This window comes from Sminthopsis crassicaudata, chromosome 3 (assembly GCF_048593235.1).
Source record: "Sminthopsis crassicaudata isolate SCR6 chromosome 3, ASM4859323v1, whole genome shotgun sequence".
Lineage (NCBI taxonomy): Eukaryota > Metazoa > Chordata > Mammalia > Dasyuromorphia > Dasyuridae > Sminthopsis > Sminthopsis crassicaudata.
The window spans coordinates 623,557,894-623,575,756 of NC_133619.1; the positions used below are offsets into that span (position 1 = coordinate 623,557,894).

General features: G+C 48.4%; 1 protein-coding gene across 7 annotated transcripts in view; it reads left to right on the top strand.

The window, feature by feature from the left end:
* The window catches only part of RERE (arginine-glutamic acid dipeptide repeats), a 528,280-nt gene that overhangs the window by 504,811 nt on the left and 5,606 nt on the right, over nucleotides 1–17,863 (top strand). For 6 of the 7 annotated variants that reach the window (XM_074307767.1, XM_074307773.1, XM_074307768.1 and 3 more), the window contains 8 exons: nucleotides 7,542–7,704; nucleotides 8,331–8,423; nucleotides 9,049–9,248; nucleotides 10,102–10,263; nucleotides 11,280–11,402; nucleotides 11,946–13,297; nucleotides 13,495–13,717; nucleotides 14,461–15,184. In XM_074307767.1, coding sequence (XP_074163868.1) covers nucleotides 7,542–7,704; nucleotides 8,331–8,423; nucleotides 9,049–9,248; nucleotides 10,102–10,263; nucleotides 11,280–11,402; nucleotides 11,946–13,297; nucleotides 13,495–13,717; nucleotides 14,461–15,184 — 3,040 coding nt within the window. The remainder of the gene's footprint in view (nucleotides 1–7,541; nucleotides 7,705–8,330; nucleotides 8,424–9,048; nucleotides 9,249–10,101; nucleotides 10,264–11,279; nucleotides 11,403–11,945; nucleotides 13,298–13,494; nucleotides 13,718–14,460; nucleotides 15,185–17,863) is intronic. The other variant, XM_074307772.1, reaches the window with a different exon arrangement.

Genomic DNA, 17,863 nt, shown 5'->3' on the forward strand with positions numbered 1-17,863 from the left:
GAAAAGTACTTACTCCAGTGCCTTGAACATAAGCAGGGCTATATCAATAACTATTCTCTGCCCCACTGCATCTCTCCTTTCCTCTCTTCCTTTGTCCCTCCCTTCCCTCACTTTTATCCTTTCATATTTCTCTCATCCTTCATTACTGATTTTCATCTCTTCTCTCTCAGTCTTGAAGTCTTAATTCAAATCTTCCCTAATCATAACAGTTCTAGTTGGGGAGGACAAAGCTTGGTCTTTTCACTTTTCCTTATTGAACAGGACTTCAGAATATAGGATTAAGAGGCTGAGTTTTGCTTTACTGGCACAATGAGAGGAGCAGTCACTGTAATGCCATGTGGCTTTTTTTAGCCTGTTTACTTTTTCAGCTGTAGTGAGGGACACGGCGTCCTTTGAAAGCTTTGGATGGTTTGAGAGAATAATGGCTCTGAGATGAATTTTTGCACACAATTTCTGACAGAAGAAAAGTGGATCTGACTCTGATTTCTCTTTACATGACTACATTTTTCAGTCTCTTTAGTTTCCAAGGCAAGGAGGAAAGAGGTAGGAAGGAAAACCAGAGGTTCTGCAGCTATGGCTATAGGATTCCCATGATTGACCATCCACCCACTGTGGCAACACTTGTCCGCCCTGAGCAGAAAAGCAAGCAGAAGCACAAGTGTGCATGCTTGTAAATGTGTACATATGGAACTCTAGACGCTCTTACATGGTTAAAGTCAAGAGGAGAGGGGTCTGCTTTCAGGTACCAAAGATTATTTTTGCTGTTCCATTCTCATCTCTCTGAAATGTATGTGGACCACAGAAAGCTGATTCAAATAAAAGTCAGTGCTATTCGGACAGCTCCCCTTACCATAAACTCTGTAGATGAAAAGCTGAACTGAGCTCTGAGAGGTAAAATGACTTTTCAAATCTCCCAGAACAGAGAATCTAAGCCTGAGATAGTCTTTAGAAGAATCTCTCTCATGCACAAAAGGAAGTTGAAACCCAGAAAGGTGGGTTTCTTGTCCACAAAGACAAATATCTCAATGCAGGTTCTCTGACTTTTTCTCCTCTGTGCCTTTACCTTGCTCTGCTTGGAGCACAGTCGGGATCCAACCTGGATTTAATTCTCCCTGGATTCTGCTCCTTGGACATTGCTTACATTACCTAGAACTGTTGGTTATTGTTGCTGCTGCTGTTACAGTTCTCTCTATCTTTCCTCTCATTTGACTTACAGATCTAAAAATCATGGACTAGATGCTTTCTTATTTCTATGTATCAACTTTGTTCAGGGAATCCAGTGCTTCTGATGGTAGTTATCCCTCATCAGGCATTTGGTAGAATTTTATTTTAGGTCTTCTATGGAGATTTTGTGCCCTAAGGCAACTTAAGCATCTTAATAGAAGGAATGGACTGATGGCAGTAACAATAGTCTATTTCCTGATAGTTGGATTGGAAAAAGAATTGGCATGTGGGCATGTGTTTGTTTACCCCCATATGCCCCAAAACACAGACACCTGCGCTCACAGATTTGCATGGGCTCTAACACTTCCTTTCACCTGTGATTTCACTGTGGCAGTCATTCCATCATGGATCTCAGTTTCCCTAAGCCCCATGAGTAGATCATCTCTGGAAATTGCTGTAGTCAAAGAGTTTTTCACCTGTCAGCTTATCTGGTGATGAACCTCTCCAGAATAGTGAGGCCTGCCCTTAGCAGAGCCTGTGAGAACCCTGGTTCACCCCCATGCAAGCATCAGAGTAGAACTCTTCTGTGTGCGTGTGCACATACATATTTTTGGATGAGTAAATTATTATGAAGATTAAAGGGATAAAGGGCAAAGAAGCAGAGCAGCCAGAGCACTCTGAAGTGACTTGCTAGATGGCATCACTGTGCATAGAATGCTGGGCCTGGAGTCAGGAAGGCCCACATTCGAATCTTGTCTCAGACACTTAATAGTTGTGAGTTCCAGGGCAAATCTTTGTCTTGGTTTCCTCATCTATAAAATGGGGACAATAATAGCACATATCTCCCAGGGTTATTGTGAGGTTCAAATGAGATAACATGTAAATCACTTAGAAAACTTAAATGAATTTAATAGACGTAGAAGGCATTGTAGAAAATGGTAAAGAAATGAGAGTAAAGCAGGTGATGATAGCACTGAAATGAAGAGATAAATGCAAGAGGTGGAGAGCTGGAAGGGCAAGACTTTAGAATAATATTATGCAGCCTCTACCTTCTGTTTGGCTATGTCTCCTTTCAGTACATAGCCTTTGGGCTATAATTGCCATTTCCTGAAGTCAAAGGAATCTTGGTAAATCATTCTCTTGGGGAAGTATGAGATATTTTTTAGGCTACTTTATTAAAACCAAAATGTCTTTATCAAGCATTTATTTCCTACATGAAAAAAGGAAAATCAAAGCCCTTGTAACATACGCATATGCAAAAATTCCCACATTGGCCATGCCCAAAAATGTGCCTCGTTGTTCACATTAGTTCATGATCTCTCTGCTGAAAGGTAGAAAGTAAGAGTAATAGCAAGATTGTGTGATGTTTGACAGTGATAGATCTACCTCTTCTCAGCAATGCAGTGACCCAAGGCAATTCCAATGGATTTAGGATGGAAAATGCCATCTTCATCCAGAGAGCAAACTGTACAGACTGAATATGGATCAAAGCATACTGTTTTCACCTTTTTGTTTGTTTCTCTGTTTTTCTTTTTCTTTTGATTTTTTTTTTTACAACACGAATATGTTTAAAATGATCCTTGTGATGTCCTTGTGGCAATGGTTGGGAGAAAAGATATGGAACTCAAAACCTTAAAAGGATGAATAAATTTACATGTAATTGAAAAAACAAAACATTATTGAGGAAAAAATAAAGGTAGAGGTAGTATGCCTCATTTTAAGTTTCTCTGGAACTATTGCCTTGATAAGAGTTTTTGAGTATTTTTAAATGGTTTTTATAGTTTTGTTGTAATAATAATAGTATAAGTTATTTCCCTGATTTTGATCACTTTATGATCACTTTATTTTGTATAAATCTTACCAGACTTCAACTGTCTTTTCTCACATTCCTAGCAGCACAATGACATTCTGTGTTATTCCTAGAACATAATTTGCTTGGCTATGTTCTCAATTGGTGTCCCTCTTAAATTTAAGTTCTTTTCTATCATCAAAAACTAAGATATATTTCCTCTTTTAAGTTCTTTAGGGTATAGGCCTTCATAGTAGTATCACTGGATAAAAAAAGATATGCACAGTTTATTAACTTCCTGGGCATAGTTCCAAATTGCTTTTCAGATCAGCAAGGAATTTGCAATTTTACCTAATGTGCCTCATTGTGGAGCACGGTTCTTTTCTTGCTGTGACATTACTTTTATTGGAAAGTTTTCTTGTTGGACATATAGGAATGGATTCTCAGAGTAAAATTTTTTCTTGATATTCTGACTCACTTTTTAAGCTGTGGACTCAAATATTCAGAAAGGGAGGATGCCACAGATTTATATTGGATAATGCTGAAAGGCCTTGTTTAGGCTAGTCTGAAAGACTAGATGGGACATTGTGCCGTTTTTTAGTAATATTTCTTTAGCTTGAAACAAAAACATCAGTATTCTTGATGTGAAGCTTAATAAAATTAATTTCACCTACTGAAGTTAGGATTGTGATTATTAAGTAGATATTTTAAATGCACTTTGCCCTCTCATCCAAGCCATGGTGTATTTCCCCACATACTCTGCTTTTTGTGTGTGTGTGTGTGTGTGTGTGTGTGTGTGTGTGTGTGTGTGTGTGTGTGCGCGCGCCACCTTTCCCCTTGATATTTCCCTCACCTGGAATACTTTCTGATCATATTTATAATCTTTTTTTTTTTTTAAGTCAAAGGATAAGCAATATATTTTAACTCTATATGTGGGGAGCAAAACATACACACACACACACACAGGGGGGGGGGAGAAATGGAGAGAGAGAGGGAGGGAGGGAGGGAGGGAGGGAGGGAGGGAGAGAGAGAGAGAGAGAGAGAGAGAGAGAGAGAGAGAGAGAGAGAGAGAGAGAGAGAGAGAGAGAGAGAGAGATGGAGACAGAGAGAGAGCGACAGAGAGAGAGCGAGCGAGCTAGTTTGGAGCTAGGAAGATGACACACTGACTTGTGAGACCATGGCCAGAAATGACTTAATTAGACTTTAAATTACTCTAGGTATCTCTCTAAGACTCTAAATTACAAAGAAGTTACCCGTCTTGCATTGGTACTTAGTGGTTACTGAGAGGTAAAGGAAGTGAAATCCCAAATCAATCACTCCTGATTTTTCTTTTAAAGCCACTGACAGTGGGTTGGTTGACAGAAGGCATACACAGTATTCCAGATGACATACTAACTGATTACTCATAGAGTCTGTAAAGTTTCCTTTCATTTATTCCCATTCCTTTTTTCTTCCTAAAAGATTGGTTTGTCTCCCTTGTATAATATAAAATAAATGGCAATATCTGGTCTGGAGAAGGCCCAGCGCTCTAAGAAGTATCTAGATTAAAAAAAAAAAAATTGGTTTTGGAAAAAAATGATGGCTCAGAATTCCTATCTGTTAGCCTCTTCACAGTTCCCTAAGTTTCTCATTTTTCTTTTGGATAGCCAAGCCCAGGTCTTCTTTTTAGACTAAGTCTTTGAGTTATGAATATTTAATGACTTGACTTGTATTGGCTTTGTTAATCAAATGACAATTTTAGGTGGATTGCATTGCTTTGTACTGTTCTTCACTAAATCCAACTATTTGCCTCTTTCTACTATATCTACTTGTCTCACTTCACCAATTACAATATTTGTTCCCATAATGTAATTTCTCCCATACATCCCCTGTCTGGGTGATTTGTATCTATAAACTGTTTATTCGAAAGATTGTCAAATTAGCCAGATTCCTTCTGGGAGATTCTCATACTTTGTATTTCCTCATACTTTATCTTGTTTGAGCTAACATTTAAGAGGCATTTTCCATCAGTAGAATGAATTTGGTTTAACAAAAATGTATTGGAAAAACATACTTTACTGTCACTTTTTCTTAAATTAGCAAAAATCTGCCTTTTCTCCTTCCTATCCTAACCCTCTCCCCCTTCATCTCCCCCAATCAAAAACAAAGTAAACCCTTGTTACAAATCAAACAAAACAGATTTCAACTTTGGCCATATCCAAATATGGAATCCTTTACCTCTCTGTCAAGAAGTAGGTAGGATATTTCATCATTCTCTTGAATTAATCTAGCTAAATCTAATGGGTATGTGTGTGCGTTACAAACCACTTTTTTCATTTTTATTTGTTTTTAACATTCCTTTTTTAAAAGTTTTGAATTTCAAATTCCCTCCCACTCCTCACCCATTGAGAAGGCAAAAAATATATCTCCGTTATACATGTGAAGGCATGTAAAACATTTCCATATTAGCTATATTGCAAAAAAAATAAAAATAAGAAGGAAGAAACATAATTTTTTTTTTTTTTTAAATTATGCTTCAGTCTGCATTCAGTTCATCAGTTCTCTCTAGAAGTGGATAGCATTTTTCATCACAGGTCCTTTGGAATTGTCTTGATCAGAGAAGCTAAGTCTTTCATGGTTGATTATCATTACAATATTGCTGTTACATATATAGTGCTGTCCTGGTTCTGTTTTACTTTGTTAATATAGGTCTTCTGAGGTTTTTCTGCAGCCATTCTCCTTGTCATTTCTTAATAATTTTCTATCGCAATTTATTTAGCCCTTCCCCAGTTAATGGACATGTTCTCATTTTCTAATTCTTTGCTATCACAAAAAGTGCTCCTATAAATATTTTGTACAAATAGATCTTTTCCCTTTTCTTTGGTCTCTTTGAGATACAGACCCACTAGTTTGATATGCACAGTTTGATAGCCCTTTGGGCATAGTTCCAAATTGTTCTTCAGGATAACCAAAATACAAGTTTAATGATCTTTTTTCAATCCCGATTCTCTTTAACTTCTCTGCAGCCTTTGCCTCTGTTAATCACTCTCTCCTCTTTACCTCTATTTGCTACCCTCTTCTCTCTAGGTTTCTGGGACTCCCCTGTCTCTTCTAAAGACTATTTCTCAATCTCCTTTGCTGACTCCTCAGATCATGTTTTCTTTAAGTTTAGATGTCCCACAGGATTCTGTCCTGAGGCCTTCCTCTATGTTACTTTACTTGGTGATCTCATCAGCTATAGAATTTCATTGTTTCCATGCAGGTGATCTCAGACCTACCTATCCTGCCCTTATCTCTCCACTGACCTCCACTCTTGCATATCCAGTTGCCTTTCATACTTCTCACGTGGAACATCTAGGACACATCTTAAATTCAGCATGTCTTAAACTGAACTTATAATCTTTCCTGGTAAACCCATTCCTCCTAGTGGGCAAACTCCATTCTACCAATCCCTCGGGTTTCCAGTTTAATTGTCATACTCAACTCTTTACTGTCTCTCGCCCTCATAATCTTTGGCTACAGTCAGACAATTTCCTTTTTGTAACATCTCTTTTCTTCTCTGACATTGCTACCATTCTGATATAGACCCCCCTACACACACACACACCCCTTGACTATTGCAATAACCTGCTAGAGCATCTGACTTCATTCTCCATTTAATCACCAAAGTGATTTTCCTTAAGAGCAACTCTGACCTTGTCATTTGCCTATTCAGTAAACTCTAGGAGCACTCCATAGTCTCCAGAATCAAATTCAAAATCCTTTTTGGCATTCAAATATATAATCTAGCCTTTCCCAACCTTTCCACTCTTCTTATTCCCTGCCATGTACTCTTCAGTGCAGTGACAAGGGAGACACTCCGCCCTGGGCACTTTATTTGGTTTTCCCCCTGCCTGGAATGCACTTCCTCCTCAACTCTGCCTCCTGGCTGCCTTCAAATCCTAATTTAAATCCCATTTTCTTCAGGAAGACTTAAATCTTCCTTCCCTTAATTATTTCCTAATTACCCAGAATGTGGCTTGTTTGTACATGATCATTGTCTTCCCCATTAGAGTTTGAACTCCTTATTAAAAGTTTATTGACTGACTGATTTCAGCCCTCAAATGTGTATGCACATATATGTTGTTCCCTCCTTTAACCAGTTCATATGAAAATAAAGTTCACATGTCAGCTATTCTCCCTCCTCGCTCGCAGTCACATACTTTGTCTGTAGGTGTTTGTGTAAGGCCCTTTGATCCTTTGATCCACATGACTGCCTCAGACCCAGTGGTCTCAGGGGACAAGCTGTTGAGCAGGGCTCAAAGTTGGCTTGTTGGCTGACAATGTGAACAGGAGCAGCTCTTTCTCAAAATGCTCAAGACAAACCATAATCTGACCCCTTTAGTATGTGCATCAGACATGTTTTGTGTCCTTGCCATGTGTAAGAGACTTTGTCAGAGACCAGCACAAAGTCGTGTCATGAGTGAGGATAGTACACCCTCCCAGGGCTCATCCCTGCCATAAGGAAAGCAGTTGCCGGGACTTGAACTTCCAGCAGAAAAAGGAAGCTCTTCAAAGTGGTGTTCCTCCACCATTGTCCCAATTGACACTTGATTTTTCTGTCTTGCAGGGAGAGTTAATCACCTTTTATTACTATTGGAAGAAAACCCCAGAAGCTGCTAGCTCTCGGGCTCACCGAAGGCACCGGCGGCAGGCTGTATTTCGAAGGATTAAAACTCGAACAGCTTCTACTCCCGTCAACACCCCATCCAGGCCCCCCTCCAGTGAATTCTGTAAGTGCCAGCAGTGTTTGGTGGGGTGGGGCTTGTACACACAACTTGTCTGTGGCTGTAGAACTGGACAGAGAAATCCCCAGCAAAGTCGCGGGCCCCTCCGTTATCTCTCTGACTGGAGAGAGCATGTGCATCCTCCTGGCAGTGGGATCATCGGGGTAAGAAGGTCTCCCGGGTCGCCCGTCTGCCAGGAGCGCTCCTGAGGCCTCGGAGCAGCAGATGACTTGAGTCGCTGGCTCTGACTCCACAGAGAGGCGGCTCACCACGCTCCCCTTGAGACCACGGTCCAAGAGCCATCTTTATGGCCTGAACATTTGTGTGCCAGGCCACGACCTTTTACCCACATGAGCAAAGCTCCTGTTTCAATCCCTCAGGAACGGAGCCTACTCTTGCCGGGCTCTCACATTCTGCAGCCGTGGCTGTCCGGGCCGGGGGGCCAGCCTGCCACTGCTGACGCCTCGGGCCCCTCCCCACGTGCAGCACCCAGGCGGGTCTTGGGGGCTTTCCTCTGAAGGGAGCCTTCCTGCCCCAGCCTAGGAGGAGGACTCTCGCCCTTACTGGGGACTCTAATGGGAACACTCCTTTTCTCTCCTGCCCCTCCCCCGTGCTCTGCTTGCTTTCCTCAGTGGACTTGAGCTCGGCCAGTGAAGATGACTTTGACAGCGAGGACAGCGAGCAGGAGCTGAAAGGTTACGCTTGTCGTCACTGCTTCACAACTAGTACGTGCGCGTGACAGATGCCGGGCCCTGCTTGGTGCCAGCTTTCTCGGGGCTGATTTACTAGTCTGGGCTGCTCTAGGCTGTCGGGGCCTTAACATTTGACGAATTGGGACGGGTGATATAACGGTTGGGGGGTGGAGACAGTAATTTATTCTGACTCTGAATAACAACCTGAGTGAGAAGGTTGAGAAAGGAATACAACAGACTCTCCTGGCCCATCCTTTGTTTCACTGTAGAGCTTTGAATGACAGGTACAGAGAACCAGCCCGTAATCCACTGGTGTGGCCGCCTTATTCCCGAGCAGAGAGAGAGAAGAAAAAGGGATGGGGGTGGGGGGATGGAAACCTAGAGGAGATAGGCAAGAGAGGCGGCCTGGGCACCATCTGCTAGAATGGGCTACCAGACACCTTGAAGAGACAGTTGGCTCTGGTAGCCACTTGTAGGGTCTCTTCCAAGCCCAGAAATAAGCAGTCCTGGATCCTAGAAGCTTTGTCATGTCACGGTGAGACTGCAGCCTGAGCAGGTGTGATGTTTGGGGTCTGGTTGTCTGGCTCCAGGTGGCCATTCCTTCTGCTAAGGGACATGCTGACTTCTGTTTTACTCCTTCCCCTCACCCTCTGTGAAGCCTCCAAAGACTGGCACCACGGCGGCCGAGAAAACATCCTACTGTGCACTGACTGTCGCATCCACTTCAAGAAGTACGGTGAACTCCCCCCAATTGAGAAGCCAGTGGACCCACCACCCTTTATGTTCAAACCTGTCAAAGAGGAAGAGGATGGGCTCAGCGGAAAGCATAGCATGAGGACCCGACGCAGTCGTGGCTCGGTACGGCTTGAGGGCATGTGGCGTCCTACCATGTGGCTTGGGGCTTTGGCCACCTCCAGTGCTCTCTTGGAACATTTGTTCCCCATGGTAGCTATTATCCACTTAGGCAAGGCCTCATTATTCTAATTCTTAATTATTGTAGCTTACAGAGACTTTTCTTAACTTTCTTTACTGCCATCAATCAAGATGCCCAAAGTCCTACAAGACTTTTAAGGCATAATACAAGGATTCACATAAAAATACATTCCTTTCTGGGTGATACAATTTTATTCTTTCTTGCCTTCGTATCCTCCTCAGAGAATCATTTTATAACAATAATAAAAAGAGAAGGAGGAAGGAAAAGTTGAGCAAAACTAGCCCATATGTCCACCAAGTTCCTCACCGGTGGCTTCCACATCTGTAGGAAGGAAGAAGGGCTTTCTCATAAACTTTCTTTGAAGCCAGACTTGGGAAAAAACTTCATTTCTCACACACGGGGAAACTTTAGGAAGACCCTTAAAGGTAAAATGATTTGCTCAAAATAATGGAAATAATTGAGAAAAGCACTCTACTTGGCTTCCACTTCAGGGCTGCTTTCTCAGGTCACTGCCCCTCTGGCCTTCCCTGCCTCTTCCTTAGGTAGCTTGACAAGTTCCCTCCTTGCTCCACCTCCCCCCCCCCCCCTTATTCCCCTTCTCCCCCCCCTTATTCCCCTTCCCCCCTCCATTGGGAGTTTGTGTCTTCATATGTTTTTGAAGATTTTTGACATGTTTTGGTTTGGGGTTTTTCCTGCCCCTCTGTCTGCCTCCCTTATTTTCTGGGAGGTCATTCCAACCTTAATGGTTTCTTTGGGGTATTTTTTGGGCAATGCTAGATGTCTACACTACGTAGTGGCCGCAAGAAGCAACCTGCTAGCCCTGATGGTAGAGCCTCACCCATCAACGAAGACATCCGATCCAGCGGCCGTAACTCTCCTAGCGCAGCCAGCACCTCAAGCAATGACAGTAAAGCAGATTCTGTGAAGAAATCCACCAAGGTAAGAGCCGGGTGAGGCACGCCACCTGGGATCTGGACGTCCCCTACTTACCTATTGGTCCTTGGGGGGAAGGAAGCTAGTAAGGTGACTTAGCTTAGCTCCTTCTGACCTCTCTGCCCCCTCCCTATCAGTTATTCCTGTTGTAGTGAAAGGTTCCAATCTCGGTCCCATCAGCTCATTCTCTCTTCTCTCCAATATTTTCTTCACACAATTGCCAAAATAGCCAGAAACCTAACTTTGTCAAATAACGCACCCGCCTTACTCCTCTTTCAAAAACCTTCAGTGGATCTCTGTTGCCTCTGGGATTGAGTAGATACTCCCCAACCGTGCCTTTAAGGTTCCCTGTCAAGGATCCTTTTGCGGGAGCATAGGATCAAAGATTGAAAACTGGAAGGGAATTGGGGTTCATCTAGTCCAGTACCCTCATTTTGGAAATGGAAAATTTGAGGTCCAGAGTGATTTGCCCAAAGTCACATAGTTATCAAGTAATAACTTGGTCTTTGAATCAAATGTAGTGCTATTACCGACCGCCTTGCTGTTTCCCTCTTTCCTGTTAATATTGTGGTGGTGGTGATGATGTGGCTGATGGTGCCTTATTTCTTATTATTCCCCTTCATTTCCATCTAAAGTGGGCTCTTGGTAATTCTCCAAACTCGACGTTCCTCGGCCACCTCATTGTCGACCATCCCACGGTGTCCTCCTGCCTGAAATCCCCCCATGAGAGTCACAGATTCTCCAAACCCTCACTGAACAATAATCCCTTCAGTGACATATCCCCAGAGTTGGTCATTGAGTCTTGGGTTGGAAGACTTCCAGGGAGGGGGCCATGGCTACCCAGTGCATCTCGGAGAGCTCTGTTTGAGATCTTTCTCCTCCTGTTGAACCTGGATCTGTCTCATTGCAACCCCTACTCTGAGAGTCTCTTTAGGTTTACTTTCTATCTTAATTAAAATGGTGGGTCGAAAGATTGTTTCAAGCACTGCTATCAGCTTTCCCTTTTGTGATTCTTGTTATAGAAGATAAAGGAAGAAGCTTCTTCACCTCTCAAGAGCACCAAGCGTCAGCGAGAAAAGGCAGCATCTGACACCGAGGAGCCCGAGAGGACCAGTGCCAAGAAGTCCAAAACCCACAGCCCCCAGGTGAGGCTTCTGGGAGTTCCCACTCTGCGCTGACTGCTTTCTCAGAGGACGGACTCACTCCCGAGCTCTGCCTGAGAAGTGTTCGGGCACTAGACGTAGACATAGACCTCATCTCTTCCTTTCACTTAGAGCAGGGTTTTCCAGCCCAGATAACATGGTTGACCCGTAAATTTACTGCCTGGTTCTACTCTGCTGATTCCAGCCTCAGTCTGGCAGCTCAGGATTGGGGGGTCTGGGAGCTAGGAATAAAAAGACCAGTCTGCGAGGGTAGAGGAAGAGAAAGAAGGGAACTTTTGAAGGATTTTTGCTAACAAACATTTTGCAAACTGGTTGCAAAATGTGTTGCAGAGCAGCAGTTTGCTCCCAGGGGGATTAACCTTAAGGGGGTGGCTTTGAGATAGCAGCCTAGCTGAACGAGCTGGGAGGGTCGCCGAGTGGGATCCGAGAATCTTGGACAGCTCTTGCTAGAAGGGAAGCATCACGGGGAAGGATGTGCCCTCCCCTATGTCCAGCTGCACATCTCCCTTTTTCTCTGTCCTATAGGAGATCAGCCGGCCCAACTCTCCGTCGGAGGGTGAGGGAGAAGGAGAGAGTTCGGATAGTCGCAGCGTTAATGATGAAGGGAGCAGTGACCCCAAAGACATTGACCAAGACAATCGCAGCACCTCCCCAAGCATCCCCAGCCCTCAGGACAATGAGAGTGACTCAGACTCCTCTGCCCAACAGCAAGTGGTGCAGGCTCCCGGTGGCCCTGCCCAGGCTGCCCCCTCCACCCCCCCGGGGGCAACCCAGCTCCCAGCCCCGGTGCCCACGGCAGCCAGTGCTCCCTCAGCCCCTCCTCAGGTTTCGCCCTCAGTAGCTCAGCCTCCCGGCCAGCCTCAGGCTCCTGTTCCATCTCCAGCCCACTCCCACATCCAGCAGGCCCCAGCCCTGCATCCACAAAGACTTCCTTCCCCGCACCCACCTTTGCAGCCCTTGAGCGTGGCACAGAACCCTCCTCAGGCTCCCGCCTCGTCCCAGTCTCACCCGCAGCCCCCCCTCCACAGCCAGGTGCCCCCGGGCCCTCACAGCCTGCAGGCGCAGCCTCTCTTGCCTCACCCTGGACCGCCACAACCTTTCCCCCTCGCCCCGCAGTCCTCTCAGTCTCAGGTTCCGCTCCCAGCAACACAAGCTCCTGCTCATCCTCATGGCTCCTTACAGGTCCAAGGCTCCCAGCCGTCCCTGCAGCCTCCTCAGCCCCCCCGGGAGCAGCCACTTCCTCCCGCCCCCATGGCAATGCCTCACATCAAACCCCCTCCCACTACCCCCATCCCACAGCTGCCCACCCCTCAGTCCCACAAGCACCCGCCTCACCTCTCAGGACCTTCTCCATTCTCCATGAACTCCAACCTGCCGCCGCCTCCCGCTTTGAAACCCTTGAGTTCGCTGTCTACACATCACCCGCCCTCGGCTCACCCACCCCCTCTACAGCTGATGCCCCAGAGTCAGCCACTACAGTCCTCTCCGGCTCAGCCCCCCGTGCTGACTCAAAGCCAGAGCCTCCCACCGGTTGCCAGCCATCCCCCTTCAGGCCTTCACCAGGTTCCCCCTCAGCCTCCATTTTCTCAGCACCCCTTTGTGCCTGGGGGACCCCCTCCCATCACTCCTCCATCCTGCCCTTCCACCTCCACGCCCCCATCGGGGCCAAGCGCTCCCTCCCAGCCATCCTGTTCCACGCCTGGGACTTCTAGTGGAAGTGTCCCCGTAGTGACCTCCTGCGCCATCCCACCCATCCAGATCAAGGAGGAGGCACCTGATGAAGCGGAGGAGCCTGAAAGTCCCCCTCCGCCACCCCGAAGCCCTTCCCCCGAACCCACCGTCGTGGATACGCCGAGCCACGCCAGCCAGTCCGCAAGGTGAGGCCCCCGCGAGACCCTGCTGGCCCCCGCTGGCCGGCCGGCGTAGCCCCGTGTGATCAGGTCAGGGTCAGCCCTGGGGAGGCCGACCCAGGAGGCCCGGGGAGCCCACAGGGCTGGCCACAGCTGGACCCGAATGCTGGGCCCCTCACACAGGTTTCTGTCCTTCTCTCTAAGGAGTCTTTGGTCTTTTCCAGGTTCTACAAACACTTGGACCGGGGCTACAACTCATGTGCACGAACTGACCTTTACTTCATGCCCCTGTCGGGGTCCAAGCTCGCCAAGAAGAGGGAGGAGGCGATTGAAAAGGCCAAACGAGAAGCGGAGCAGAAGGCGCGAGAAGAGAGGGAGCGAGAGAAGGAGAAGGAGAAGGAGCGGGAACGCGAGCGGGAGCGCGAGCGGGAAGCGGAGCGAGCCGCCGTGAGTGCTCGGGCAGAGGCCCCCAGGGCAGCAGCCCGGGGAGGGGGTTCTGCCTTCACCCGTACCAGCTGAGAGGGCAGGGGCAGGAGGCGGGGGCTCCAGCTTCCTTTTAATAGCCACAGAAAGATTTGCCGCCATGAAAGTTCTGTTCTGGCTTTGAGTGATGGTCCACCGAGTGCACCTCTCTGAGGCGCTGCCCATCCCAAGTGTGCGGGGCTCTGGCGCGCTCCCTGGCCCTGCCAGCCTGCTGTAGCGGAGGGGATCCCGGGTCCTGGCACTGATTCCCGGGCAAAGTGGGGGGGGGTCTCTTACCACAGGATAGTAGTGGGGTTCAGAGGAAGTCAGACCCAGAAAGGCAGCTGTGATTGTTTGGAGAGAACCTAGACGCTCCCGGGCTGTTCTCCCCAAGTCATTCCGGCGTTAGCTAGCAGGACGGTTCAGGGCCGAAGGCAGGGGCGGAGGGCCTGAGGCAGAGGGCGGCCCCGGGAGATGCTGCTCTGCTGCTCCTGGGCACCCCAGCTCCACCAGGCGCGGCACTTGCAGGGTGGCTGGTTTTTTTTCCCCTCTCCCAGGCACTTTGTTACCCGGCTTCCCGTCTAGGCAACTGGCGGGGAAGCTTCCAAACCAAGAGCAGGGACTGTGGGCATAGGCAGAGCACGTTCCTGGGCTCTCCGTGCTTGGGCTGGTTTGGGGATGCTCCAAGCTCTTTAGGTCAATTAAGCTCCTCCTTCCTTTTCCTGTAGCAGAAGGCGTCCAGCTCCTCCCACGAAAGCCGGCTTAGTGACTCTCAGCTCAGTGGACCTGCCCACATGCGGCCCTCCTTTGAACCACCCCCAACCACCATCGCCGCCGTTCCCCCGTACATCGGGCCCGACACACCTGCGCTTCGAACTCTTAGTGAATACGCGCGGCCCCACGTGATGTCACCTACCAACCGCAATCATCCTTTCTTTGTTCCCCTCAACCCTACCGATCCCCTCCTGGCCTACCACATGCCCGGCCTCTACAACGTGGATCCCACGATCCGGGAGCGGGAACTCCGAGAGCGGGAGATCCGGGAGCGGGAGATCCGGGAGCGGGAGCTCCGGGAGAGGATGAAGCCCGGCTTTGAGGTGAAGCCTCCTGAGTTGGATGCCCTGCACCCCGCCACCAACCCTATGGAGCACTTTGCTCGGCACGGTGCCCTCACAATACCTCCCACTGCAGGCCCTCATCCTTTTGCTTCCTTCCACCCGGGGCTGAACCCCTTGGAGAGGGAGAGACTTGCTCTGGCTGGTCCCCAGCTGCGGCCTGAAATGAGCTACCCTGATAGACTGGCAGCCGAGAGAATCCACGCGGAGCGGATGGCCTCTCTGACTAATGACCCCCTTGCACGGCTCCAGATGTTTAATGTGACCCCCCATCATCACCAACACTCACACATACACTCGCATCTTCATCTCCATCAGCAGGATCCTTTACATCAAGGTGAGCCTCTGAGGGGAAATAGGCCAGCAGTGGGCAAAGGGGATTGGCCTCCGAGAGCGTCAGAAGTTGAGAAAGGGTCCTTAGATGACCCTCCTCTAACAGGCCTGCTAGAACAATACCCCGCTACCCCAAGGGGCTGGGTACTGAAGGAGAAATCGGGCCCATGACCTGGAATCCCGAAGCACCGGGGAGAAAGGGAGTGAGATAGGACCCCCGTGAGAACTGACTCCAAAGATCAGACTTGGAGCAGACCGGGTAGCACTGGGAGAAGTGGGCCTGAGGCGGATGCAGGCTCTGAGAGCAAAGCGTGGCTAGGATGAGAAAGCTCCCCGAGGTGCATAAGCTCATGTCATACAGGGGCTGTTCTCCTTGAGCTGTTCTTGAGCAAGGGACCCTCCCAACTTACTGTAAATATTCAACAGAAAACGCTTGTGGCCGCGCAGGACAGGGTTGGCCGGCCTGACCAAGCAGAGGGGCCAGGGCTCACCCGGTCACTGGGAAGAAGCCCCCAAAGAGCCAATAACTGATGGATGGATTACTCTGAAGAGAACTGAGCAAAGCCGTCATTAGCTTTGAAGCCTCATTCAGTTTTTACCTTTCCTTTACAGAGGAATAGGACTGGATGTAGCAGCACACATTCAGAGAAGCTCAGGGCTCTGGGTTCCCAGCCCCCGTGGGTATCTGGTGGGGACAAAATGGGGCCTTTAGGGATGTATGGAAAGGGTCCTCTTTGTTCGGTCTCCTCCACCCCCATTCCCAGTCTTTGGGCCATGAGACACCAAGAGAGATGAAGAAGGCTTTGACCCTTGGCTTGTGTGTGGAGCCAGCTCCCCTTATTAAAGCTTGCGGGAAAACCTGTTGTTGGCCCCCTCTGCAACCAGGCAGAGTAAGAGGCTCCGCACTCACATGTGGTGGCTGGGAGTCCTGTCTCGCTGGGTGACATGTGCAAAGGAGCAAGCATTTACGGAACATCTACTGTGGAGCAGACACGGTGCTAAATGTTTCCCAATTCTTGTCTTGAACCCTGTGTGGTAGAGCCCGGAAACCAAGGCAGGCAGCAGTTGGGGCATGTGCTCAAAGTCAAACAGCTGGGAAGGCTCCGAGGTTTGATCTGAACTCAATTTCCCGCTTCTCCGTCTGTCACTCTGGGCACTCTGGCATCTCCCGTCCCCATCCCCACCCCCCCACTTTGCTGAGTTACATTGATGAGTTTGCCAAGTTAGTCGTATGATGGAGTCATCCCGTTTTGACCCCCCCCCCCCCTCATAACCTGACACGATGTAAATGGCTGCTTTGTGCAGAGCCCTGACCTCAAGCATGGGGAAGATGGGACGCTCAGGCCGGCCCCTGCCTTCTTTGCACCCTAAGCAAATACATTACAGATGGCCTTCCTCTCCCTTGGACTTGTGTAAAACACTGGAAACGGTGGAAATGAAAATGTGGCTTTGTCTGTGCATCCATCAGGGCGCCTTAATAAGCACTTACTGTGTGCTGGGCCCCAGAGAATACAAAGAAGGCCCTGCTTTCAGGGAGTTCACAGCCATGCAACAGAGGCGATACACAAACTGTGTACTAATGAGCCGGAGATGGGATGGATTGGAGATAATCAACAGAGAGTGCTTTTAAATGGGGGGGGGGGGGTGGAGTCGGCCCCAGGTATCTTTAGGATGTGGGGGCTTTGTAGAACTTGGAATGAAACAGAATGGGCCGTCTCTCCTAAATCTCAGGGAAAGCGTAAAAGGGTTTCTTGGGTTTATTAACTTGCAGATCCCAGGGGCTGATTCGGAGATTGGGGCCTTTTTCCTGCAGGCTAACGGTAACATCAGAATAGGGAAAGGACTTTCATAGACCAGAAAGAGTCATAGGTGCCCCAGAGGAGAAGAGGTGTCAGTCAGAGACCCAGGTGGCATTTGGAGACAACAGGTTGAATTCTGGGAAACCTTCAGCAAAAGTACACGGGCCTTGGTGCTTAGCTGAGGAAAATGCACAGGGGAAAGTGATTGCAAGAGAAGACAGAAGGAGGGAGAGGAAGCAAGGGACCACAAGCCTCTGGCCCCCATGCTCCCCCAGGGGGAAGCTGAGCAAAGCCTTTCTAGAAACCGCTCTGGTGGGGCTGAGCCGAGGCTGGGGCGGCCAGCGTGTTGGCTTTGGGCAGCTCGGCTTCCCCGGGGGCAGCTGGCGAAAGAGCCAGAGAGGAGCACGTCGAGCTGCCCTCGAGTTTTCACTCCTCGCTGTCTGCCTGGCAGGAGGGCAGGGTCTCTGCGGCCTGATGGTTTTCCCAAGGTCACCACCCCTTTGCCAGTCACTGCTGACATGTCGGATCTTCTAAGGTCACCTTAGCTCCACTCCACAGTCCCAGTATCTTGTCTACAGCCAGCACCAGAGTTAGACATTAGAGACAGCAGATAGAAGGTGATCGGACTGACCAGACGAGAGGCGCTGGGCGGTTCTGGACCTTGGTCACCTCAGGATGGGCTTGGAAGTGGGTCAATCCAGGTCTTTGAACTGGAGTCTGCTTCTCCCTCCCACCCAAACAAGCACCATCGGAGGGAGCTCCTGCTGTTCTTCATGGGACTGATATTTCTCCCTCCCACAATATTCTCCTTACTGAATGAACTTGGAAGTTAGAGATTGTTGCATTTGGGGGCTAGCAAATATCATTTCCAAGAGGAATGACAG